General features: G+C 42.8%; 1 protein-coding gene across 1 annotated transcript in view; it reads right to left on the bottom strand.

The window, feature by feature from the left end:
* Positions 1-27,028, bottom strand: part of LRIF1 (ligand dependent nuclear receptor interacting factor 1) — a 53,847-nt gene that overhangs the window by 5,511 nt on the left and 21,308 nt on the right. Inside the window, exons 2-3 of the mRNA XM_030199969.1 lie at positions 24,544-26,182; positions 10,147-10,395 (exon numbers count right to left, since the gene is read on the bottom strand). Coding sequence (XP_030055829.1) covers positions 10,147-10,395; positions 24,544-26,182 — 1,888 coding nt within the window. The remainder of the gene's footprint in view (positions 1-10,146; positions 10,396-24,543; positions 26,183-27,028) is intronic.

Here is a 27,028-nt window from a genome sequence, read left to right as displayed (position 1 = left end):
GGGATTTGGTAAAACCGCATCATGGCCTGACCAATGTGTAAAGGCACATCTGGAGAGTGCCACTCTGCCTCCACCAGTTCCTTCAAATCTTCATGGTAAGGAAAGGTCTGAGGCCTGCAAATGCCTTTCAAAAGCCAGCCACCCTCTTGGAAACCTAAGGTTGGTCTTCCGAAAGTCTGTAACACCTTGGAAAGCAGACTGGAACAGCAAAGAGGCGTTGCTCCTCCACTTTCTGTAAGGAAACTACTGCTGAAGTCATCTTGGATGATCAGTTGTGCAACCAGGGCTAAGCCTTTCTTGTCCCTGGTTAGCTGTTTTATATCACTACCCCTGATGCAGCCTTATTGGCAAAACGTGGCCATGTCGGGTCTGTATGAATAAAGATTCTGTTTGGACTTTCAGTGTCTGCTCTCAGCACAGCAAAAAATATGCACCACAGATGGATCTTCTCCCAAAGGAGCCTCCACAGATTGAGGATCCCCATCTCAGGGATCCTCCTTGCCCACTGTGACCTTCTCAAACCCCAGAGAAAGAAGGTCATTCAGATCTTCCCTAGGGTACACACTCAGGATCCCCAGCAGTGCCTAGCAAGCTGCCTCCCACCGCCAAACTCACACTCACCCTGCCCAAGAAAGCTGCACCCAGATTGAAGTTAGACCGCTTCACTGTTCACAGTTTCCCTCTGCTGGTAGGAGTGCAAATACCTGCTAGTGGGGAATGGTCTGGAGCAGACAATAAGAACAAAATTACTGAACAGAGACACACATGGTTTAATAGGACAGTGACAGAATGGATTCAGTCAAAGGAAGTCTTGCCTCACCAACTTGCTATATTTTTTTTGAATGTGTGAATAAACGTGTGAATATAGGTGAACCAGTTTGATGTAGTGTATCTAGATTTTCATAAAGCTTTTGGCAAAGTCCCTCAAGAGAGACTCCTGAGAAATTATAAAAGATATGATATAGGAGGCAATGTTCTGTTGTGGATTGGGAACTGGTTAATAGACAAAAAATAGGGTAGGGCTAAATTCTCTCAATGGAGGAAGATGGAGTGTCAAAAGGTTATGTGCCTTTTAACATGTTTATAAATGATATGGAAATGGGAATGATGAGTGAGACAATATGAAACTATTCAAAATTGTTAAATCACATACAGGGACCTTAGGAAGCTGGTAGATGACATCCAAATGGCAAATAAAATTTAATAAGGACAAGTGCAATGTGATGCACATTGGAAAGAATAACCCAAATTATAGCTACATGATGCTATGTTCCACATTAGGAGTCACAACTGAGGAAAAGGACTTAGGGGTCACCACGGACAATATGTTGACATGCTCTGTTTAGTGTGAGGTGGTGGCCAAAAAAAGTAAACAGAATGTTAGGCATTATTAGGCAAGGAATAGAGAATAAAATAAGACTAAAGAGGTTAGGGCTTTTTAAGCTTGGAGAAGAGATGGTGAGCAGAGATGTGACAGAGGTCTATAAAATCCTGAATGGAGTTACGGACCAAGAAAGGGATATGGGTGTTGTCGTCGATAATACACTGAAACCTTCTGCTCAGTGTGCTGCTGTGGCTAGGAAAGCGAATAGAATGTTGGGTATTATTAGGAAAGGTGTGGCAAACAGGTGTGAGGATGTTATAATGCCGTTGTATCGCTCCATGGTGCGACCACACCGTGAGTATTGTGTTCAATTCTGGTCGCCGCATCTGAAGAAAGATATAGTAGAATTGGAAAAAGTTCAGCGAAGGGTGACTAAAATGATAGCGGGGATGGGACAACTTCCCTACGAAGAAAGATTAAGGAGGCTAGGGCTTTTCAGCTTGGAGAAGAGACGGCTGAGGGGAGACATGATAGAGGTATATAAAATAATGAGTGGAGTGGAACAGGTAGATGTGAAGCGTCTGTTCACGCTTTCCAAAAATACTAGGACTAGGGGGCATGCGATGAAACTACAGTGTAGGAAATTTAAAACAAATCAGAGAAAATTTTTCTTCACCCAACGCATAATTAAACTCTGGAATTCGTTGCCGGAGAACGTGGTGAAGGCGGTTAGCTTAGTAGAGTTTAAAAAGGGGTTAGACGGTTTCCTAAAGGACAAGTCCATAAACCACTACTAAATGGACTTGGGAAAAATCCACAATTCCAGGAATAACATGTATAGAATTGTTTGTACGTTTGGGAAGCTTGTCAGGTGTCCTAAGCCTGGATTGGCCGCTGTCGTGGACAGGATGCTGGGCTCAATGAACCCTTCGTCTTTTTCCAATGTGGCATTACTTATGTACTTATGGCCTGCTACTCTTTTTTTCCCCCCTCTCTTTCCCTCGTTTTCCTTCCCTTTTCCTCTGTCCTATATATGATGTAGTTCCTTTCTGTGGCATGCTCCTTTACTGAATTGAATTGTGAACCACTATGATGGCTTGCACCTTTGGCAGTATATCAAGTAAATGATAACTTGAATGCGTAAATGTGAATCAATTATTTACTTTATCAAAAAGTACAAAGACTAGGGGATATGCCATGACATTAAATAGCAGCACATTTAAAACAAACAGGAGAAAATATTTTTTCACTCAACATATTGTTAAGCTCTGGAACTCATTGCCAGACCAAGTGGTAAAAGCATTTAACGTACTCTATATACACCTTGATTGTGGACTTAGGGAGTTCCTTAAGTCCACAAATTAAACAATTATCTCAAGAAATGTCTAAAATGGACCAAAAGGTTCAACAGACTGAACTCAAGGTAGAGACAATATCGAATCGGCAAGAAGAATTGGAAAAACAAGTGAAAGAGGTTCATTAAACCAAGAGACTATGATTAAAGATTTAATTTCCTTGAGGAGACGTACTGAATTCTTGGAGAATGTAACCAGAAATAATAATATCCGCTTTTTAAAATTTTCCAAAAAACGTTGGAGTTTTACCAAGGGAAATGCTTAGAAAGTATATTACAGAGATACTTGGCGCTTCAGAGGAAATGGTTCCACCATTCACACAAATATATTATTTGCCCCTGAAGCGCCAAGTGCCTCAAGAAAAGTCAGAATTAGATATTTCACTGATACTGGAATCCTCAGATACCGAACTAGTCCAAGCTTCTACTTTAATTGCCACAGTAGCCTTGTCGCCAGATAAAAACTGTCTGATGAGACTTTTCTTTCAAAATAAGGATAAGAGTTTCCTTGGTTTAAAAGTTAGTCTCTTCCCTGATGTGACTAAGGAGACTCAAAAACGTAGACAGAGATTTTTACTTATGAGGCCTGGTGTAATTCAGTTAGGAGGTACGTTTTTTCTAAAGTACCTGTGCAAATGCCTAGTTAAATATCAATCTAATAAATATGTGTTTTATGAGCCGGCACAGCTGCAAAAGGACAAGGGAGTAATTAACTTAGAACCCTATATATTAAGAGAAGATATCTTTTATGAGCACCCGATAAAGGAAAGCTTCCTTAATTATTTTCTTTTGGAATCCATAATGTAATTTTTGAATCTCACAAATGTGGACTTTAATTAACATGCTGTAATTGTTTGAACATTAATTGGTTTCCTTATATAGTTGAACAGTGATGTTATTTACTTGACAAGTTTATTTTTTTTTAATATATGTAGTTTTAATATATTTTTTTTAATATATTTTGTTTTAATATATGTAAATTGATAAATAAAGAATTTTTAAAAAAAAGCATTTAACGTACCAAAAAGGTTTGGACAAATTCCTGGAGGTAAAGTCAATAAACTGCTATTTAGGTAGACATGGGGAACGCCACTGCTTATCCCTGGAATTAGGTATCATGGAATCTTACATAAGTACATAAGTACATAAGTAGTGCCATACTGGGAAAGACCAAAGGTCCATCTAGCCCAGCATCCTGTCACCGACAGTGGCCAATCCAGGTCAAGGGCACCTGGCACGCTCCCTAAACGTAAAAACATTCCAGACAAGTTATACTAAAAATGCAAATTTTTCCAAGTCCATTTAATAGCGGTCTATGGACTTGTCCTTTAGGAATCTATCTAACCCCTTTTTAAACTCCGTCAAGCTAACCGCCCGTACCACGTTCTCCGGCAACGAATTCCAGAGTCTAATTACACGTTGGGTGAAGAAAAATTTTCTCCGATTCGTTTTAAATTTACCACACTGTAGCTTCAACTCATGCCCTCTAGTCCTAGTATTTTTGGATAGCGTGAACAGTCGCTTCACATCCACCCGATCCATTCCACTCATTATTTTATACACTTCTATCATATCTCCCCTCAGCCGTCTCTTCTCCAAGCTGAAAAGCCCTAGCCTTCTCAGCCTCTCTTCATAGGAAAGTCGTCCCATCCCCACTATCATTTTCGTCGCCCTTCGCTGTACCTTTTCCAATTCTACTATATCTTTTTTGAGATACGGAGACCAGTACTGAACACAATACTCCAGGTGCGGTCGCACCATGGAGCGATACAATGGCATTATAACATCCGCACACCTGGACTCCATACCCTTCCTAATAACACCCAACATTCTATTCGCTTTCCTAGCCGCAGCAGCACACTGAGCAGAAGGTTTCAGCGTATCATCGACGACGACACCCAGATCCCTTTCTTGATCCGTAACTCCTAACGTGGAACCTTGCAAGACGTAACTATAATTCGGGTTCCTCTTACCCACATGCATCACTTTGCACTTGTCAACATTGAACTTCATCTGCCACTTGCACGCCCATTCTCCCAGTCTCGCAAGGTCCTCCTGTAATCGTTCACATTCCTCCTGCGACTTGACGACCCTGAATAATTTTGTGTCATCGGCGAATTTAATTACCTCACTAGTTATTCCCATCTCTAGGTCATTTATAAATACATTAAAAAGCAACGGACCCAGCACAGACCCCTGCGGGACCCCACTAACTACCCTCCTCCACTGAGAATACTGGCCACGCAATCCTACTCTCTGCTTCCTATCTTTCAACCAGTTCTTAATCCATAATAGTACCCTACCTCCGATTCCATGACTCTGCAATTTCTTCAGGAGTCTTTCGTGCGGCACTTTGTCAAACGCCTTCTGAAAATCCAGATATACAATATCAACCGGCTCCCCATTGTCCACATGTTTGCTTACCCCCTCAAAAAAATGCATTAGATTGGTGAGGCAAGACTTCCCTTCACTAAATCCGTGCTGACTTTGTCTCATCAGTCCATGTTTTTGTATATGCTCTGCAATTTTATTCTTAATAATAGCCTCCACCATCTTGCCCGGCACTGACGTCAGACTCACCGGTCTATAATTTCCCGGATCTCCTCTGGAACCCTTCTTAAAAATCGGAGTAACATTGGCTACCCTCCAGTCTTCCGGTATTACACTCGATTTTAGGGACAGATTGCATATTTCTAACAGTAGCTCCGCAAGTTCATTTTTTAGTTCTATTAATACTCTGGGATGAATACCATCAGGTCCCGGTGATTTACTACTCTTCAGCTTGCTGAACTGACCCATTACATCCTCCAAGGTTACAGAGAATTTGTTTAGTTTCTCCGACTCCCCCGCTTCAAATATTCTTTCCGGCACCGGTGTCCCCCCCAAATCCTCCTCGGTGAAGACCGAAGCAAAGAATTCATTTAATTTCTCCGCTACGGCTTTGTCCTCCTTGATCGCCCCTTTAACACCATTTTCGTCCAGCGGCCCAACCGACTCTTTGGCCGGTTTCCTGCTTTTAATGTATCTAAAAAAATTTTTACTATGTATTTTTGCTTCCAACGCTAATTTCTTCTCAAAGTCCTTTTTTGCCCTCCTTATCTCTGCTTTGCATTTGGCTTGGCATTCCTTATGATCTATCCTGTTACTTTCAGTTGGTTCTCTTCTCCACTTTCTGAAGGATTGTTTTTTGGCTCTAATGATTTCCTTTATCTTACTGTTTAGCCACGCCGGCTGACGTTTAGTCTTTTTTCCCTTTTTTCTAATACGTGGAATATATTTGTCCTGAACCTCCAGGATGGTGTTTTTAAACAGCATCCACGCCTGATGCAAGTTTTTTACTCTGCGAGCTGCTCCTTTCAGTCTTTTTTTCACCATTTTTCTCATTTTGTCGTAATCACCTTTTCTATAGTTAAACGCTAGCGTACTTGATTTCCTAGTTTCACTTCCTTCAATGCCAATATCAAAACCGATCATATTATGATCACTGTTATCAAGCGGCCCTCGTATCGTTACCCCCTGCACTAGATCATGAGCACCACTAAGGACTAAGTCTAGTATTTTTCCTTCTCTTGTCGGCTCCTGAACTAGCTGTTCCATGAAGCTGTCCTTGATTTCATCAAGAAATCTTATGTCCCTTGCGTGTACAGATGTTACATTAACCCAGTCTATATGCGGGTAATTGAAATCCCCCATTATTATTGTGTTGCCCAGTTTGTTTGCGTCCCTGATTTCCTTTAACATTTCCGCATCCGTCTGTTCGTCCTGGCCAGGCGGACGGTAGTACACTCCTATCACTATCCTTTTCCCCTTTGCACATGGAATTTCAATCCACAGTGATTCCAAGGAGTGTTTTGTTTCCTGCAGAATTTTCAATCTTGCTATTTTTTGGGGACGCGGCAACTCTCATGTTCTATATTATTTTTGAAAACCAATATAGAAACCTGGATTGACGGTTGAATGTTGCAGTGGAGAACCTGTTTTTATTTATGAATGGTGTCAAGGCAATTAAGTTGAGAAACACTGCAAGGCTGTTCCTCTAGAAACCAGATACGTTATCATAATTAGAAAGTCAAGGGTGGATGGGGCAGATATAGGAGAAAATACAGAAAGGTCCAAGCCTTGGAGTAGCTACAGAAAGGATGATCCTCAGTGAGTGAGAAAGTAAGAAACTACTGCACAGCCTTAGCGTCAATGGCTCCACAAGGTTCCTGGTGCATGACTTGTAATCAAAAGGCTGTTACTATAATGACTGAGTTTAGCCCAAGGAGAAAGAAACTGCTGCCCTCTATTGAGACAGACATGGGGAAGCCACTGCTTGCCCTGGGACTGGTAGCCTGGAATGCTGCTACTATTTGGGTTTGTATATTATGAACCTAACTACTGACTTTGGTTCAGAGCCTGAAATTATAAATAATCTGACAGGCCTCAGTGACAGTGACACTAGATTCAACTCAAGGGTGACTCATCATTGCTCAAAGCCCACCTCTTCAATGTCACCCTCGGCACCTAACCACTACACCTCTACTCAGGAAATCTAGACTGCCCCAACTTGACATTTCGTTCTTTAGATTGTAAGTTCCTTTGAGCAGGGACCGTCCTTCTTTGTTAATTTGTACAGCGCTGCGTAACCCTAGTAGCGCTCTAGACATGTTAAGTAGTAGTAGTATAATCAAGAGGAATATGGCCTCCCGGCTATTCAGACATTTCAATATCAACAGGTGAGGGACTTTGTGGTCAGGCGCACCAAGAGTGAGCTAAACTTACTTGAAACGCCTTTGGAGTGGGCAATGGTAAGAGGGACACGTAAGGGGTGTATTTCCAGAACATATAGAGCCCTTTTGACTTACCGAAAACCAATTATCTATTACCTGTCAAAATGGGAACTTGCACTGGGTGTTTCCTATGAGTTTGAGCAATTGGAACGTATATTCAAATCTTTGCTTAAAGTTTCAGTATCTAGTAACTTGATGGAAAATGGTCATAAGATTTTATATAACTGATACTATACGCCTAAGCGATTATCCAAAATATTTCCTGCAAGTTCAGCTTTATGTTGGAGACAATGTGGAATGGAAGGTGACATGATTCATATTTGGTGGGCTTGCCCACATGCCCAAGAGTTCTGGACTACAATTCTGAACTTTGTGCTCACTCTAACAGGAGTCCAATATCCTTTGAAGATGGAACATTGCCTTTTACATGTCAGGCCTCACAGGGAGGAATCATCTACGCATCAACTAGTTGCTTGTGTGTTTGTTGCCAGTAAACTGACGCTTGCTGCAGCCTGGAAGCAACCAACCTTACCGGAACTCCGGCAGATTTAGCATAAGGTGGATTATATTAATCTAATGTCTAAATTAACAACCTTGCGCACAGGACAATTAGTACAATATCATCGTATTTGGGACCCATATGTGCAATGGTCTTGTGGTCCCGGGCCTTCTAAGTTGTTAACGTAACTGAGATACTAAAGAGTACTAGATAAATGTGTGTGTGTGTGTGTGTGGGGGGGGGGGGGGGGGGGGGGGGAGGGGGGAGATCACAATAATTGTACTATCATTTTGCAATTTATTACTTGTATTGGCGAACTTGTCCATTTGGACATCTTGTTCTACATATTTTCTTTGTAAAAGTTCAAAAATAAAAATATTTAAAAAACAATTTACATAAAAGAAATGAAATGGCTGGAAGGCAGGCAGGTGCCAAGCAGATTTGGCCAAACAGTACCATCAACATATCTCTTTCTCTACCTGGGTGATTACACTGTGTTGTTTGTGAATACAGTGGGACTCTGGAAACTGGGGTTGGGAGACTTTGAATAAGAATTTGGATGCCTCCACAATGGAAATCAGTAACTTTATATTATACTAGTGAATAATATTTTTGCTAATTTTAGTAGTGAATAAAGATAAAGAGGGTTCACATAAGGGTGGGAATGGAGTACAGAATCATAACTTTGTTAACAAGATGTTTGACTGAAAACTTTGAAATAAACACTGGAGAATTCATTGTCAGCCTTAGTGGTCCAAAAACAAAATCCTCCATTTCATCTCCTACCTCATCTTTATGTTTCAATACTGTTCTTGTCATCTACTTTACATATTTAGGAATAAAAAGGTAAATATTTATTTATTCGGATTTATTTACCGCCTTTTTGAAGGAATTCACTCAAGGCGGTGTACAGTAAGAATAGAACAAACATGAGCAATAGGCAATTACAACAGTAAAAATATTAAAAAACAATACAAAGTATGGCATGGTATACTATTTACAATGTCAACACAATACGTAATAGAACATTATAGGTGATAGCGAAGGGTAAAGCAAAGACGTAACATATAGAAGGGTAAGAAAGTAGGAAGAGTTAGCAAGTAAGGTGATTGAGTTAAAGAAAGTTGCACATGAGGTCAGAGAAATGGTTAAATGTTATCTTAGCTAGGATAGGAGTGGGTAAACATGTCCTGCTGCAGTATATGCAGCCTGAGTACTCCTTGTGTGTGTGAGTGAGACTAACGAGTTAGTTACTTCTTCTTCCATTAAAGGCCTGGTTGAAGAGCCAAACTTTCAAGAGCCCTGCTGGATGGCAGGTGGCAAATAGTTCACAGCTTTCAGATGAAGAGCCACTCTTCAGTTAACCACACTTTCCATATACAGTAGATACTCGAATATAAGCCGAGATAGCATCTTTCCCCTAAAAAAAAAAAAGGGGGGGGGGGGGGGGGAATGTTAACTCAAATATAAGCCGAGGACTTATATTCAAGTATTCCTTTCCTATGGTGACCAGCATTTCTCTCCCTCTTCCCTGTCCCTTCTCCTCCTGCAGTGACTGTTCCCTCCCTTTCCCCCGCAGTTACTGGCATGTCTTTCTTCTCCCAACCACCTTACCCCAAAGTGATTGGCATTTTTCTTACCGGTAAGCCTGGACGCCAACACAGACATGGAAGTAACTGCAAGCAGGGCCGATCTGGGACCCTGAGAATCTGCGCATAGTCATGGTCCCAGACCACTCTTGCTTGCAGTTGTGTGCAGACGCTCAAGGTCTGGGACCAGGCCTGCTTGCAGTTACTTCCGGTATCTGTGTCAGTCACCGGAGGTGGGGGACAGATGTGCTGGTCACCATGTTGGGGGGGGGGGGGGGGGTGAGAGGAGAGAGAGGTCCCTCACTCAACTATAAGCAGAGATCCCAATTTTTGAACCTTTTTTGGGGCCCAAAAATCTCATCTTATAGTTGAGTACATACGGTATATTGAGACATCTGCTCAAATGTTTGTGCACCATTGACAACTGCATAGGGTTGATCTGTTTAGATCCATAATGACAGAGAAAAATGAAGATTATATCACAGATAATAAATAAAATTCAGAACCAAAAACATGAGCACTTCAGTTTGCTCTGAATGCCAAATTATTGACTTACTCTTTCAGTTTTTGTAGCATTGTTGCTTTACTCTTTGCCGCTATCTACTTACCACATCTTCTTTCCAATACTCTTCTCTTTGCCTTGTTACATCGTTTCCAAAGTCTCTGTCAACGTCAGAATCTGTACTTCTGGAGCTCTTCTTTGTGCCCGACGTTGTTGAGAAATGTGGTACAGGAAGTCTCTTCATTTCTACCCTTACTTCTTTAAAGATACCAAATTTCTTTTTTAACAAAGAATCTTTCCTCTTCCTGACTATTAAACTATCCTCTTCCCAAGGATGTTTAATCTCAACTGGGATCTGCAATTACAAAAATGAAGCAATGAAAGACTTTTCTCATGCTTAGCAATGCTACAATATGACATGTAGCCACAAACTATATATACACATACATACACTTAAATGCAACAGCTAATATTTGATTTACATGATAAAACATATTTTTGTTTACCAATTAGTGTTTATATACAAGGGCGAGGGTAAAGGTAAGGGTAATGCATTTGATATGCCACCTTTCTGTATGTGATCCCCTATTAGTTTGGGATTAATAAAACAGTAAGTCCTTGTAGAGAATCACTGGGCGGAATGACTGGGAGGTCCCTGGGTGGGAGGAGGCCCAGCCCAAGGGGAGAAGTTCGGAAATAGAATGCAGAGAGATAGTGTTGAGAGACTGAAGAGTGACAAGGGGGGGGGGGGGGGGGGGGGAGGAGACTAGGAGGAGATAAAATTATGCGTTTAACCCCCTAGGGGAGGTCTTTTCTTTTGGGTTTTTAAAATTTTCTTTTATGTTGGATTTTTTGTTGCTGTGGGTCTTTGGTTGCCTGCAAGCCCCTGCCAAGTGACCTGAAGGAGAAGCGGGATCCCATTTAAAAAGAAGTGAATCCATTGGCTAAAGACAAGGAGAGTTGCTGCTAGGAAAAACAGCAACCGTGAAGGACAGCTCTGGGTGGCCAGTGGAGAGATCCAGCCCAGGAGCGCGGGATAGGAGCCAAGGAGTGGCCGTCCCAAGGCCAGGGTGAGCCAACGCAAAGGTAACCCTGGGTGGAGATTAGACCACGAGGGTCTGAACCTGAAATATAGAGAGGCGCACAGCCTTTGGAACACTATCTTTGGGGATAGGCACGGACTGGAGATGTACAAAGTGTAAATAATCCTGTGGGGGTACGTTTTCGGTCCCTAGTGGGTTCAAACTGCTGGAACAAAAGGATCTCTCAATTTTTGTGACATCTGTATGTAACAAACTGTATAAACTTGCATTCTGTACAAACAGCTGAGCTCATTCATTAAGGGGCTCATTTCAAGAGAGAAAAACATCTAAAAGAAATGGCATAAAGTGGCATAAATTACAATTTTAGAAACTCGGATTTGAGATGTTTTTCTTTGCAGTGCGTCCAAATCATAAGGGGGTGTGTTGGGGGAAGGGTTTGGGAATTCACAAAACTTGGATATTTTTCTGCCATAATGGAACCAAGCAAAATCGTCCACGGCTAAAAGTTAGATGTTTGGGTCTAGACTGTTTCAATCACACTTAAGTCATAAGTACATAAGTAGTGCCATACTGGGAAAGACCAAAGGTCCATCTAGCCCAGCATCCTGTCACCGACAGTGGCCAATCCAGGTCAAGGGCACCTGGCACGCTCCCTAAACGTAAAAACATTCCAGACAAGTTATACCTAAAAATGTGGAATTTTTCCAAGTCCATTTAATAGCGGTCTATGGACTTGTCCTTTAGGAATCTATCTAACCCCTTTTTAAACTCCGTCAAGCTAACCGCCCGTACCACGTTCTCCGGCAACGAATTCCAGAGTCTAATTACACGTTGGGTGAAGAAAAATTTTCTCCGATTCGTTTTAAATTTACCACACTGTAGCTTCAACTCATGCCCTCTAGTCCTAGTATTTTTGGATAGCGTGAACAGTCGCTTCACATCCACCCGATCCATTCCACTCATTATTTTATACACTTCTATCATATCTCCCCTCAGCCGTCTCTTCTCCAAGCTAAAAAGCCCTAGCCTTCTCAGCCTCTCTTCATAGGAAAGTCGTCCCATCCCCACTATCATTATCGTCGCCCTTCGCTGTACCTTTTCCAATTCTACTATATCTTTTTTGAGATACGGAGACCAGTACTGAACACAATACTCCAGGTGCGGTCGCACCATGGAGCGATACAACGGCATTATAACATCCACACACCTGGACTCCATACCCTTCCTAATAACACCCAACATTCTATTCGCTTTCCTAGCCGCAGCAGCACACTGAGCAGAAGGTTTCAGCGTATCATCGACGACGACACCCAGATCCCTTTCTTGATCCGTAACTCCTAACGTGGAACCTTGCAAGACGTAGCTATAATTCGGGTTCCTCTTACCCACATGCATCATGCATGGAGGGATTAAGGCATGACCTCTCCCCTTACTCTCCCAGTAAACGCTGTGGTAGCTCTACTGCAGCACTCTAAAAGGGACCATAAGCAATTAAATTGTGCGCCCTACTTTTCATGTAATTTTGAGCACTTTATCTACAATTCTGGGTTAGCGTATATTTTACAGTTGGGCATGCACATGGACGGACTCTGGGTAGAGTACACATTTATATGCATAACTTTATAGAATACTATATGCTACATGTGAATCACCAGCACTTAGGAACACACCCTTGCTTCAGTTCTATGGAGCAAATACGCCCAGTTATGCAGTATTCTATAAAGAAAAGTAGGTGCCTACTTTACTTTATACAATATCCCCCGGACTCTACAGTGGGGGAAATAAGTATTTGATCCCCTGCTGATTTTGTAAGTTTGCCCACTGACAAAGACATGAGCAGCCCATAATTGAAGGGTAGGTTATTGGTAACAGTGAGAGATAGCACATCACAAATTAAATCCGGAAAATCACATTGTGGAAAGTATATGAATTTATTTGCATTCTGCAGAGGGAAATAAGTATTTGATCCCTCTGGCAAACAAGACCTAATACTTGGTGGCAAAACCCTTGTTGGCAAGCACAGCGGTCAGACGTCTTCTGTAGTTGATGATGAGGTTTGCACACATGTCAGGAGGAATTTTGGTCCACTCCTCTTTGCAGATCATCTCTAAATCATTAAGAGTTCTGGGCTGTCGCTTGGCAACTCGCAGCTTCAGCTCCCTCCATAAGTTTTCAATGGGATTAAGGTCTGGTGACTGGCTAGGCCACTCCATGACCCTAATGTGCTTCTTCCTGAGCCACTCCTTTGTTGCCTTGGCTGTATGTTTTGGGTCATTGTCGTGCTGGAAGACCCAGCCACGACCCATTTTTAAGGCCCTGGCGGAGGGAAGGAGGTTGTCACTCAGAATTGTACGGTACATGGCCCCATCCATTCTCCCATTGATGCGGTGAAGTAGTCCTGTGCCCTTAGCAGAGAAACACCCCCAAAACATAACATTTCCACCTCCATGCTTGACAGTGGGGACGGTGTTCTTTGGGTCATAGGCAGCATTTCTCTTCCTCCAAACACGGCGAGTTGAGTTCATGCCAAAGAGCTCAATTTTTGTCTCATCTGACCACAGCACCTTCTCCCAATCACTCTCGGCATCATCCAGGTGTTCACTGGCAAACTTCAGACGGGCCGTCACATGTGCCTTCCGGAGCAGGGGGACCTTGCGGGCACTGCAGGATTGCAATCCGTTATGTCGTAATGTGTTACCAATGGTTTTCGTGGTGACAGTGGTCCCAGCTGCCTTGAGATCATTGACAAGTTCCCCCCTTGTAGTTGTAGGCTGATTTCTAACCTTCCTCATGATCAAGGATACCCCACGAGGTGAGATTTTGCGTGGAGCCCCAGATCTTTGTCGATTGACAGTCATTTTGTACTTCTTCCATTTTCTTACTATGGCACCAACAGTTGTCTCCTTCTCGCCCAGCGTCTTACTGATGGTTTTGTAGCCCATTCCAGCCTTGTGCAGGTGTATGATCTTGTCCCTGACATCCTTAGACAGCTCCTTGCTCTTGGCCATTTTGTAGAGGTTAGAGTCTGACTGATTCACTGAGTCTGTGGACAGGTGTCTTTCATACAGGTGACCATTTCCGACAGCTGTCTGTCATGCAGGTAACGAGTTGATTTGGAGCATCTACCTGGTCTGTAGGGGCCAGATCTCTTACTGGTTGGTGGGGGATCAAATACTTATTTCCCTCTGCAGAATGCAAATAAATTCATATACTTTCCACAATGTGATTTTCCGGATTTAATTTGTGATGTGCTATCTCTCACTGTTACCAATAACCTACCCTTCAATTATGGGCTGCTCATGTCTTTGTCAGTGGGCAAACTTACAAAATCAGCAAGGGATCAAATACTTATTTCCCCCACTGTATATATGGCACCCAAATTTTTGGGGCCGAAATTTGCGTGATCGAAGAAGCGCATACAAAATTAGCTACCAAATCATTAACTAGCAATAAATTGATGTTAACAAGCAATTACTGCAGTTAATTGGCATTAATTAGATTTTGCGCATGCATCTTCCTCTTCCTGCGTGCTATTCTCTAACACTGCGTGACTAAATCCCCTAGTGTGCAACTCAAAAGAGGGCTAGGGGCATGTTAGGGACATTCCAAAAAAATCTGCGTGCGGAGTTATAGAATACCACCATTCCTGCGCCAAATTCAGTAAATACTGGCACTCAAATCTGGGCACAGGAATAAGCTCTAAGCACTAATCTATAAAAGGCGCTTCACAGCACTACACACTGATTTTTCCAGCGCTCAAATTTGGGTGCCATTCACTGAACCTGGGCGTATGTATAGGCACATACTTCCGGATTCTATATAGTGAGCCTAGAGATCCAGTGCGGATTCTATAACAACGCACGCAACTTAATTGGCTTAACAAGCTAATGAGCGCTGATAACAGCATTTAACAAGCAATAATGAGCACTAATTGGAACTAATTCAAATTTAGGTGCACAACTCGCTAAGCTTATTCTGTAACGATTGTGGGCGTTTCGCATGTAGTTATAGAATATGGCCCAGTGCACGTAAATCTATGCGCTGGGATTTAAGCCACATCTTCGTTGGTGTAAATGGATGCACGTAGATTTAGACACTGAAATATCAACTAAGCATATTTTCAACACCGATTTTTTTAGGCACCATATATAGAATCTCCTCCATAGTGGGTCCTGCCCTTCCACGCCCATTTTTCTGCACGTATAAAACTAGGTGAACACCCGGAGAGTATGCCTAGTTTTATATGTGCACCTCAGCTGAAAATGAAACTCAAGCGGCACTTAAGATACCTGGTACAGCACTGAATGTCTAAATGCTGCTTGATAATTGACCTCACAAGCACTGCCACACTGCGACAGACCGAAGGTCCATCAAGCCCAGTATCCTGTTTCCAACAGTGGCCAATTCAGGTCACAAGTACCTGGCAAGATCCCAAAACGGTAAAACAGATTTTATGCTGCTTATCTTAAGAACACAAAAATAGCCATACTGAGTCAGACCAATGGGTCATCTAGCCCAGTATCCTGCTTCCAACAGTGGCCAGTACAGAAACCCATACTGTAGCCACATTCCATGCTACTAATCCCAGAGCAAGCAGTGGCTTCCCCATGTCTATCTCAATAGCAGACTATGGGCTTTTCCTCCAGGAACTTGTCCAAAACTTTTTTAAACCCAGATATACCAACCCCTGTTACCACATCCACTGGCAACAGTGGATTTCCCCAAGTCCATCTTAATAATGGCTTACGGACTTTTCTTTTAGAAAATTATCCAACCCTTTTTTTAAACCCTGCTAAGCTAACTGCTTTTATCACATTCTCTAGCAACAAATGTCAGAGCTTAATTAAATGTTGACTGAAGAAATATTTTCTACGATTTGTTTAAAATTTACTAATTAGCTTCGTTGCATGTCCCCTAGTCCTTGTGTTTTTGTTAAGAGTAAACAAGTGATTAATGTCTACCCGTTCCACTTCACTCAGTACTTTATACTATACTCAGGGCTTTTTTTGAGGGGGTACTTGGGGGAACTGAGTACCGGCACCTTTTCCATTGTCTGCTAAAATTGACCCATAGACCCCAAGTTTTAATGAAAGAGCTCAGGCTCTACACACTAATTCAGTGTTGTCATAGATTCTGTGACTTGTTGCAGGGGGCCTGGCTATTATGGGGTGGGTCCCTCAGTTATCACCCTACTATTGAAGGGTGGCCTAGCATTTGAGTACCGGCACCTTTTTTGCTAAGAAAAATGCACTGACTATACTACACTATCTATGATCTAATATTCCATTTATTTCAGTATAATTCTAAGCGGATCACAATAATAAAAATAAACACCTCAACATTTGAGGGAAAATACAAAACAATATTAATCAAATAAGACAAATCAACATAAAATTAAGCAGAAAACTTAGAAAATAAAAATATGTAATTCTCTATGTCATAACGGAAGATTGTTCATATCTTCCCTCTGCAGTCTCTCCTCCAAGCTGAAAAGCCAAGTCACTGTATCGTTTCTAATTCCATTATCTTTTTTGAGATGCGGTGACTAGAACTGCACACAGTATTCGAGGTGCGGTCGTACCATGGAGTGATACAAAGACATTATAATATTCTTATTTTTATCTTCCATTCCTAAGAACATTCTATTTGCTTTCTTAGCCACTGCTGCACACTAAGCAGAGGGTTTCAACGTATCATCAACGACATCTTGATCCTTTTCCTGGGTGGTGACTCCTAATGTGGATCCTTGCATCATGCATCTATAGTTTGGGTTCCTCTTTCCTACAAGCATCACTTTGTACTTGCCTTCTCTTTGTATTAAGACCTTAATCAACAATATTGGGGCTCAAATTTGTTATGACCACCTTTCAATGGACCAATGATTTTTTTTTTTACCAATCACATTATATTGCTTCCCTGGATCCCATAGCTTTACGAGCCAAGCACACTATTAAGGCGTAGGCACTCTTCGGAGGCGTGGGGGAGAACCGCCTTTCGGTATCTGTTCTTCATAAACTGCTTCTTCCACGCTTTCTGGATACAGATGTGTCTGATCTCACACATAGGTGGGGTCTGGATCTACAGCGCACTATTACATTAGAGTTCCTAGCTTTGGTAAGGCAAATAACCAATCTGTTAGTGCAGAGCTGTAGAAATGTCAGTTTCGCTTACAGTGTCAAGCTTATCTTACTCAAGAACATTTGTTTCAAATGGGAAAGCTGGAATCTCCACTGCGCCAAAATGTCACCAGGATGTCAAAAGCCTGTTCCACACCTTTTAGGTCTGTCCTCAAATTCAGTTTTTGTAGAACTTTATTATACATTATCTGGAGACTTTGTTATATTCTCCTATTCCTCTCACCAATGGGTCTCCTCCTTGACCATTATGACATTTTTGTGCTGAAGGAAAATTAGATGTCAATTAATTAGGAATGCAAGCCTTGTGGGCTAGAAAATTATCTTGGAGTCTGGAGGTCTTCTGACCCCCCTTGTCCTTTTGGGCTTGGCGTAACAGATTTCATGCTCTAATGCTTTTAGAGCACAATAGGGCCAGGGGCTTTTTATTGTCATTTGGGATGCCTACATACAATCTTTGTCGCCCATAGCTTGCAGTGGGATTCTTAACACTCTCGGAGGACCTCAAGGATGTTCCAGTACAGCAATTCACTTTTTTTTTTTTAATTCCAACCAGGAGGTCATAAGAGTACAGGTCTTTAAAGCTGGTCGTGAATTTTTGGGATTTCACTAAGGGAGTTTGTGGTATGGGGGAGGGTTGAGTAACGTAAAAGATCATTGACCCTTTGTATTCTACATGAGTATTCTATTTCATTATTGTTTTGGTCTAATAAAAACAAATTTAAATTAAAAGCTGCTCTCTCCTTTTTAAATGTAGATGCCAACAGCCTGTTTCCACCCTGGTTAAGGTGGAGTCCATCACTCTGGAATAGGCTCCCCTTTCCCCAGAATGTTGTCCAGTTCCTAACAAATCTAAAACCCTTCTCTCGGCACCATTGTCTCACCCACGCATTGAGACTCCAGACCTCAACGTGAATAAGCAAAAATCAATACCAAGGAAAACTATAAGCACAATAATTTGCAAAGGTTCTATAGCCAATGAATAGGGAAGTGACTACAAAAAGTAAATAAAATGAAAGCAAATTGATTAGACCATACCACTTCTAAATTACAGTCCCGTATATACAGATTAACTGAAACATTTAGCCATTCCTACTCTCGTCCTTATCCAGAAAAAAACCTTAGTTAAGAAGGTTACACTCCTTTTTTTTTTGCTGCAACCACTGCCACTGCAGCCAGGAACAACCCCTCTGTATCAAACAGCTCTGCATTTCAGTGGTGGCCATGGACACATATGCAAGTGAAGAAAGAAATACTTTATCCAACAGTTCTGGATTCACTACAACATCATGCAAGCTAATGCCAGTGGCGTACCAAGGGGGGGGGGGGCAGAGGGAGCATGGAATGAACGAAGCCAACAGGCGCGCGGCACCCCCCCCAACAGGTAAAAACGCAACGGGGGGGGGGGGGGGGTCCTTTCGCCGGAGGGGGGGGGGGGGGGGGGGGGGGGGTTCGCATCGGCGACCCGCCCCGGGTGTCAGCCACCCTAGGAACGCCACTGGCTAATGCTTTAAGACATTTTGTTGCCTTGTTTTCCCTTAGTTCTCTTAAGAGTTATTAAGTGGGTGGTAAGAGATAGCTAGAGGGAACTGGGGGTTGGGGTTAGCAGACTGAAGAGAAATGGAGGGATAAAGAGAAAGACACTGGGTAACAATGATGGGGGAGGGGAGAAAGACTGGGGGGGATGGGGGCTGCTGGCTGTGCATTTTTACCTGTGGCTTCCGGAGCCTCATTTACTAAGCTTTCTTTTCCCTTAGACACACAGAACAGGAAAATAGTATTACTAAAGCAGAACCTAAAGGAGCAACAGCGGTTCACCCCAGAAGAGGTTCACTCCCACTTGGGGGGGGGGGGGGGGGGAGGGGGGTGTCTTGGATACTGGCTCTTAAGTCCAAAATAAATTTATCAAGGCTTCTTATGAATAACTAGTAAAAAAGCCCCGTTTCTGATGCAAATGAAACGGGGGCTAGCAATGTTTTCTTCTGTGTGCATGTGGGAGTGTGTGTGTCCCTGCCCTCTGGCCTCTCTCCCCTCCCCCCTCTGAGTCCTTCACTGTTACAGAGCCAGCGATTTGATTTCGTGCTCTGCTGTTTTCCTTCACTGACTGTGTTACAGAGAGGGCGGGGCAGACACTCATAGGGAAACCGGATATCTCGCCCCCTTCACACTTCCGGCTGGAGGCTTCATAGAACGTTGGTGTTGCTTTTTATATAGAGAGATCTGGAAATGGGAACTGTGATCACATTTGCAGAAGACACAAAATTATTCCAAGTTGTTACATCTTAAGCAGATTGTGAAAACTTGTAGTATGAACACACGAGACTGGGATGGTAGACAAGTGTAAAGTGATGCACATAGGGAAGTAAAACCCAACTATAGCTTCATGATTTCTGATTCTACTTTAGTTGTCATCACCCTGGAAAAGGATGGAGGTCTCATTGTTGACATCCTATGCTCAGAGTGGTGGTGGTAGCCAAAAAAAGCAAAACAGAATGCTAAAAATTAGGAAAGGAATGGAGAATAAAATAGATGCCTCTGTATCACTTAATGATATGACCGCTCCTTGAGTACTGTGTGCAATTCTGGTCAAACATAAAGCAGAACTAGAAAAGGTACAGAGATGGTGTCCAAAATGATAAAGGGGATGAAACAACTCTCCTATGAGGGAAAGCTAAAGAGGTTAGGACTGTTCAGCTTGAAGAAATGGTTGAGGAAAGGTATGATAGTAGTCTATGAAATCATGAATGGAGTGGCATATCGGTTGTTTACTCTTTAAAAAGTACAAAAGCTAAGGGACATGCCATCCAATTGTTTTAAATGGTACAAGGTAAAATTTGGACAAGTTCTTTCCTTGAGTCCTCCCACCTAGTCTGTCTCCTCCTACCCCCCTTTGTTATCGCAAAGTCTTGCTCGCTCGCTCTCTCCCTCTCTCCCATCGTTGTCACCCAGTCCTGACAAGTAGTTTATGTCCTCCCATCAGTTGATAGAGCCAGAAGAAAAACGTTCACTCAACTTAAAGGGTGCTGGTGATGCCTTCAACTTCTCTCTATCCTATGTCAAAAGACAATTGTTTTGTTATGGGTTTCCAATTCATCACCAAGGCAAACCCGATGCAAAAATGTCATTTCATGGTCACTAACCAGGAGTACGACTACAGAGTTGGCTGTAACATACGTACTGTTAGCTTTCTGATTGTGTTTCCATGGGTAGGTTCTGGTCTGGTCTGGCGGAACCCAAGGAAAGGAAATTACTAGGTAAGCTCAAATTTCACCTCTCTTATTGTCCATGCCAGAACAGTCCAATCAAGTCAGATGTAACCATCCTCCTTCTAGACTGGGTGAAAGGAAGCCACAGTAGCTCTCCGAATCCGAACACGTAAGGTACAGACCCTCCAGACCTGCACAACCATGCTAAGGCACTTAGAGAAGGGATATAATGGAGGCAAGGGCACCTCCCTGTCATTATCTTCTGGTCAGATTCTAAAACCTGTCAACAAGGACTCCTGCGCTTAAAATCAAATAGGCTCATCGGACCTTTGGAACTTGCAATTCTTGCTGGTGTGGTCCAAGGTGATCATCTCTTCAACTCCTCCTGAAATCAATGCTTAAAAGATCACTGTACCTTGGCAAATCAATCACAAACCACCTATCCAAAATTCAGAAAAACTGTGCACCTACAAATATGACCGACAACTGACTTGAGAATGGCCTCCTCTGCTCTACATCACCTAACATTTGTACCATCAGAACAGAGAAGGCCTGATATCGCCAGCACTGAAACACTACCCTTAGATGGGGGAGAGTACTGGGCACAGAGAAACACTTTATATTAAAATTACTCAATGAGACCATCCTCTCCTTCAAGATCTAAAGAGATGCTACCTTACGAGGCTGAAAGAAGGGAAGACTGAGGTCTTGAATCTTTGACTCCCAGGAGAAGGGTACCCCATCCAGAAGAGTAGTGAGGGAATTCTGTGAATGTCCTGACCTAAACCCAGTCTCTGACCTCTGTGAGAGCTGTTGTTGAGGAGAAAGGCTGAAGAAATAGATCCTCACAGAAAATAGGGTCTCCCCAAAACTTAATTTGTAAAACGTTCAAACTCTAAATAAGACCACTATCAGGTGAATTTTCAAAAGAGAAGGGCGCCCATCTTCCGACACAAAATCGGGAGATGGGCATCCTTCTTGCAAGGTCACCCAAATCAGGATAATTGAAAGCCGATTTTGGGCGACCTCAACTGCTTTCCGTCGCGGGGATGACCAAAGTTCACGGGGGCATGTCGGCAGTGTAGCAAAAGCGGGACTGGGGCGTGTTTAGGAGATGGGCGTCCTCGGATGATAATGGAAAAAAGAAGGGCGTCCCTGACGAACACTTGGCCGACTTTACTTGGTCCATTTTTTTTTCACGACCAAGCATCAAAAAGGTGCCCGAACTGACCAGATGACCACCGGAGGGAATCGGGGATGACATCCCCTTACTCCCCCAGTGGTCACTAACCCACTCCCACCCTCAAAAAAAAATCTTTAAAAATACTTTTTTGCCAGCTTCAAATGCCATACTTTGGTCCATCGCAGCAGTATGCAGGTACCTGGAGCAGTTTTTAGTGTGTGCAGTGTACTTCAGGCAGGTGGACCAAGGCCCATCCCCCACTACCTGTTACACTTGTAGTGGTAAATGTGAGCCCTCCAAAACCCACCACAAACCCACTGTACCCACATGTAGGTGCCTCCCTTCATCCCTAAGGGCTATGGTAGTGGTGTACAGTTGTGGGTTTTTGGGGTGGGGTGGGGGGGCTCAGCACCCAAGGTAAGGGAGCTATGCACCTGGGACCTTTTTCTGAAGTCCACTGCAGTGCTCCCTAGGGTGCTCGACTGGTGTCCTGGCATGTCAGGGGGACCAGTGCACTACGAATACTGGCTCCTCCCATGACCAAATGGCTTGGATTTTGTCGCTTTTGAGATGGGCGTCCTCGGTTTCCATTATCTACGAAAACTGGGGATGACCATCTCAAAAACGACCTAAGGACAACCATCTCTAAGGTCGACCTAAATTTCATGATTTGGGCGTCCCCGACCGTATTATCAAAACGAAAGATGGACGTCCATCTTGTTTTGATAATATGGGTTGCCCCGCCCCTTTACGGGGCCGTCCTGTGAGGAAGCCCTCATGAAAACTGGTGCACTGTTCAATTATGTCCCCCCTATGTAGTCCTCTTTTTATCACATCAAAAGTTCTATCTCACACTAAGCATCCTTGCAAAGTTGCCTTTTGAAAAAGGAACAGAAAGGTGATTCTGTGCAGAAATCATCTGAAAGGGGGGCGGGATGAAGTACCACTTCTGGTAATTGCCTCTTCGGACACTTGACCAGAGAATATCCAAGTTCCCACCAGGAACATGTATAACAGACTAGATGTCAGTCCTGGTCCTATCGGGTATCCATTTTCCAGGCTTCTGCTTCCCTCTTTTGGCTGAAGAATTTACTCATCTTGGCATTTCAGTGGGCTCTTATGAGACTAAATTATGGAGGTGCTCCACTCGACCCCTTGCAGAATCATAGCCACTTCTTCTAGTCCTTATACTTCAGGGTCCCAAAAGGGTTGGCTCAAGAAATTCCCCTGAACGACAATACCATCAGGACCTGCAGGGGAATGCCATCCGAGACCAAATCTGACACACTTATCAGGCACATGAGGGCTACTTGTTTCTTTGTGTTCATCAACAGCATTGTCTTGTCTGCCATCACCTGGACTGTCTTCTCCCAAGCTAGAGGCCAAGATTGCTGAAGTGCTAGATAGTTGCCTCTCGTCACTGGCCTAGATTTGTATCTGTTGATTCTCCACCCTGTCCATTGCCAGTGCTTTTGCTGCCTTACTCCTCACCTATCCACCCCCCCCCCACCCCCCAAATCCTAACAAGATAACCTTTATGGTACCAAATAATTATGTTGGGGACTTCTTATTCAATCCCTGTGAGAGTTTTCTGCTCAAGCTCATTCTAGCCTCCCTAGAAAGTAGCCTTGTGACACCAAGCTAATGAAAGGAAGCAGTCTGAACCCAAAATAGAACATATAGCTCCACTGTCCTGGAGCCTAAGAAAGGACATGGAAACAGAAAATATGGACACTGGGAGAAAGGTCTTCAACCCCTGATGGACCCATTGGTTTGGGAACTCAGACCTTAACTGTGTCCATTCCCAAGGAGGGATGGGGTGGGGGGTAATCAGCACCAAAGGACTGTTGTATGAAGCATCCCCCAAACTCAGCCTATGCTTCATCTGGGCCTACAGCCTTCCTGGGAATGGCCTGATTGTAGTTGCTGTACCAGATGACATGCTTGCTCTACCTGCTGGAACTAGAGAAACAATGGAGGTTTTCACAGGCTCCATCTGCTGGCATGGGACGCATAACCCACTCGTGTGGACTGTTCTGACATGGATTATAAGTAAAATATTATTTACTCAAGGCACAATCAAACTCTGGAATTTTTCTGCCAGAAGGTGTGTTAAAAAAAATGCTTTGTACAAGCTCCTGGAGGAAATTCATAGACCACTATTAAGGCAGACTTAGGGAAAGCCATTGCTTATTTTCTGACCATAACCAGAATGGAACCTAACTACTTTTTTGGATCCTGTTAGGTACTTGTGATCTGGATTGGCCACCGTTGGAAACTGAATACTGGTTTGGTGGACCTTTGATCTGACCCTATATGGCAGTTCTAATGGGTTGAGAAAACCCTGCACACTATTTTGTTGGACTTCTCATTTTAACTGGTGGAAGAGATATCTACAGTCACCCTCCTGTTTGTTGCAGTTCCAAAATGAAATGTGCCATATGTCCAACCATTGTACATGTCAAAGTATTCAAAGGCTCTTCAAAATGATCTTACTTTGCAATTTACAAGACATAGTAAACATAGTAGATGACGGCAGAAAAAGACCTGCACGGTCCATCCAGTCTGCCCAAGAAGATAAATTCATATGTGCTACTTTTTTTATTTGTACTGTCCACTTCAGTGCACAGACCGTATAAGTCTGGCCAGCCCTATCCCCGCCTCCCAACTACCAGTCCCGCCTCCCACCACCAGCTCTGGCACAGACCGTATAAGTCTGCCCAGCACTATCCCTGCCTCCCACCACCGGCTCTGGCACAGACCGTATAAGTCTGCCCAGCACTAGTCCCGCCTCCCAACCACCAGCCCCAGCATAGACCGTATAAGTCTGCCCAGCACTAGCCCCGCCTCCCAACCACCAGCTCTGCCACCCATTCTAGGCTAAGCTCCTGAGGATCCCTTCCTTCTGCACAAGAGTTATAAACGGAATCCGCTTACCTCTTCTTCTTTCGCACACACACTGCCATATTGATTAAAGCGAGACCAAGCTTCTGCTGGCCCATTACTAGAAGAATTTGATCCTTGGCTATCCACAGCACAATTTTCTTCTTTCAGTAGGTCATTCCTTTTCTTCACAGTTTTAACAGGCACAGCATCCTGCCTTGTGGATTGTAACTCAAAATGATCTATGTCAATAGAGCACTGCAGAGCCCTTTCTGTTTCATCTGCTTCTAGTTTCACACTAGTTACTATACTGGGATGGAAGGAAGCCTTTGTATTTAAATCTGTTCTTGGACTGCTGGTAACATTTCCACTTTTATTTTTGGATAATACAATATTAACCACTTCACTAGTTAATTTTGTGACTGAGCCAGAACTCGCTACCTCTGGAGCTTTTGTAGGTAACGTTTCATTGGTTGTTTGGGCACTCTGCTTTTCAGTTTTCCCTGTGAGAATGTCTGAGCCTTTCTTGGCCAACAAATACACTTTCCCATTGCACATAACTAAAGCATTATCCTTGATTGGAGTTATTTTATTTATGGTTGCTCCAGAATTGGAGCAGAGTGATAAGATATTTTCAGAATTGTATTCCACATTACTCCTTTCTGCCAAAGATTTGAGTATTTTGGAAGCCGTGTTATTGGATGACTTAACAGGAACAAGGCACGGTGAAGATGACGACTGAGGATTTTCTTGTACAACCCATTTCATCGGAGACTCTTGGGGCTGTTGACTCTCTGAAGCAACTACATTTATTGTCTGTGAGTTCGTCGTGACCGTTTCTTGTTTGGGGCAAATGGTTTTAAAATCCTGGGAAACCGCTGTTCTCACTGTGTTGACTGGAGACACATAGATGACAGTGGGAATATTTTTAACTTCTTGTGCTCCAGAAGAACTAGATACTGTTGATGTTAGTATTTTCTGCTGGATGGCGGGTGGCAAACAGGAGGCTGAAACAGACTTAACTTCCGCATGAGCTGGAATCTGAAGATGATGCCCAGAGGGCAACACTGGCGACTTCACAGTCAGTGGTAGATTTTTAGAGTTAATTAACATATATGCTTTGTCACCTTGTTTGGAGGAAGGTGGCACAGCGATTTTTTGAACAGATGGCACAGAAGTGGTCTGGATTGAGGACGAGGAGGAAGAACTCCTATTATCCAGGGTGGCTACTGGAGAGGGGTTTGTATTAATCTGATTTTTTAGAATGTAGTTTCCAGTGTTAACCTGTTGGTAAACAGGTACCTGAATTGATGAAGCAGCAGTGTGGCTTGGAAGCTGTGCTTGAAAAACACGAATCGGGTTTGCTGTGTTCTGAATTGAGGAAGAGGAATTCCTATTTTCCACAGAGGCTACTGGAGAGGTGACTGTGTTAATCTGACTTGTAAAAATGTAGTTTTTAGTGTTAGCTTGCTGGTAAACAGGTACCTGAATTGATGAAGCAGCAGTGTGGTTTGGAAGTGTTTGAAAAACATGAACTGGGTTTGCTGTGTTCACTTTTGAAGCATCAGAAAAAACAGAGTTCTGAACTGGCGGCGGCTGATTTCCAGAAGTTTTAGGCACTGGAATAAGTTTTAAGAGATTAGCTCCATCTGGTCCAACATTCTGAACTAGCTGGTACCAACATCCTGCAAGACTGAAATATACAAAAAGCAAGTTTAGAATTTATGACTGCTTAGATTTCCACACTTCTAACATCCTAAAAGTCCAAAAACATATACCATTAGATACATCCTCAAATACAGTACCAGATTATTAAGTAAAAATAAGTTACACAGCATCGAACCATTTTCTCCAATGTTTATGGTACAATTCAGGGAAGCTCTGTGATAAAGGGATGGAAAGTTTCCAAGTACCAGGTTTCCTAAATTTGCCTTGAGCTGACCTAAGAGAAGGTGTTCTGGCCTTGGGCTACTCTGTACCACAACACAGGATGATCTGAAGAATGAGGGAAAGACTAGTATGGAGAGAAGAAATTAAAAAAAAAAAATCTACAAGTAGAAAAAGAAAATGTTAAATAAAAAAACCAAAAATGATGGAACAAATGCAAGAAAACAAAAAGTCACAACAACAAAAAGCAAAAAGTATACACAGAAAGAAGAAATTAGATAAAAAATCTACAAGTAGAACAAGAAAATGTTAAATAAAAAAACAAAAATAATGGAACAAATGCAAGAAAACAAAAAGTCACAACAACAAAAAGTATACACAGAAAGAAGAAATTAGATATTTCCTGCTAATTTTCCTTCTTTGAGTCTTTCCATACCATTCTCGAAGAGTGGATATATATGGCCTCCTACCAGCAGATGGGGACACTGAGTACTACTGAGTGACATCATCTAATATGGTCCTGTGAAACCTGAGCCGGTCAGTATTTCTACTGAGCAAGCAAGATGGTATAAAGAACAGAACAGATCCCCAACAACCTTCTTTTAAAAAAAAAAATAAACTCAGAACCTTCCAGCAGTCCATCTGGAAAATA

The sequence above is a fragment of the Microcaecilia unicolor genome, chromosome 4 (assembly GCF_901765095.1).
Source record: "Microcaecilia unicolor chromosome 4, aMicUni1.1, whole genome shotgun sequence".
Lineage (NCBI taxonomy): Eukaryota > Metazoa > Chordata > Amphibia > Gymnophiona > Siphonopidae > Microcaecilia > Microcaecilia unicolor.
This window is presented reverse-complemented; position numbering and strand designations above follow the sequence as displayed.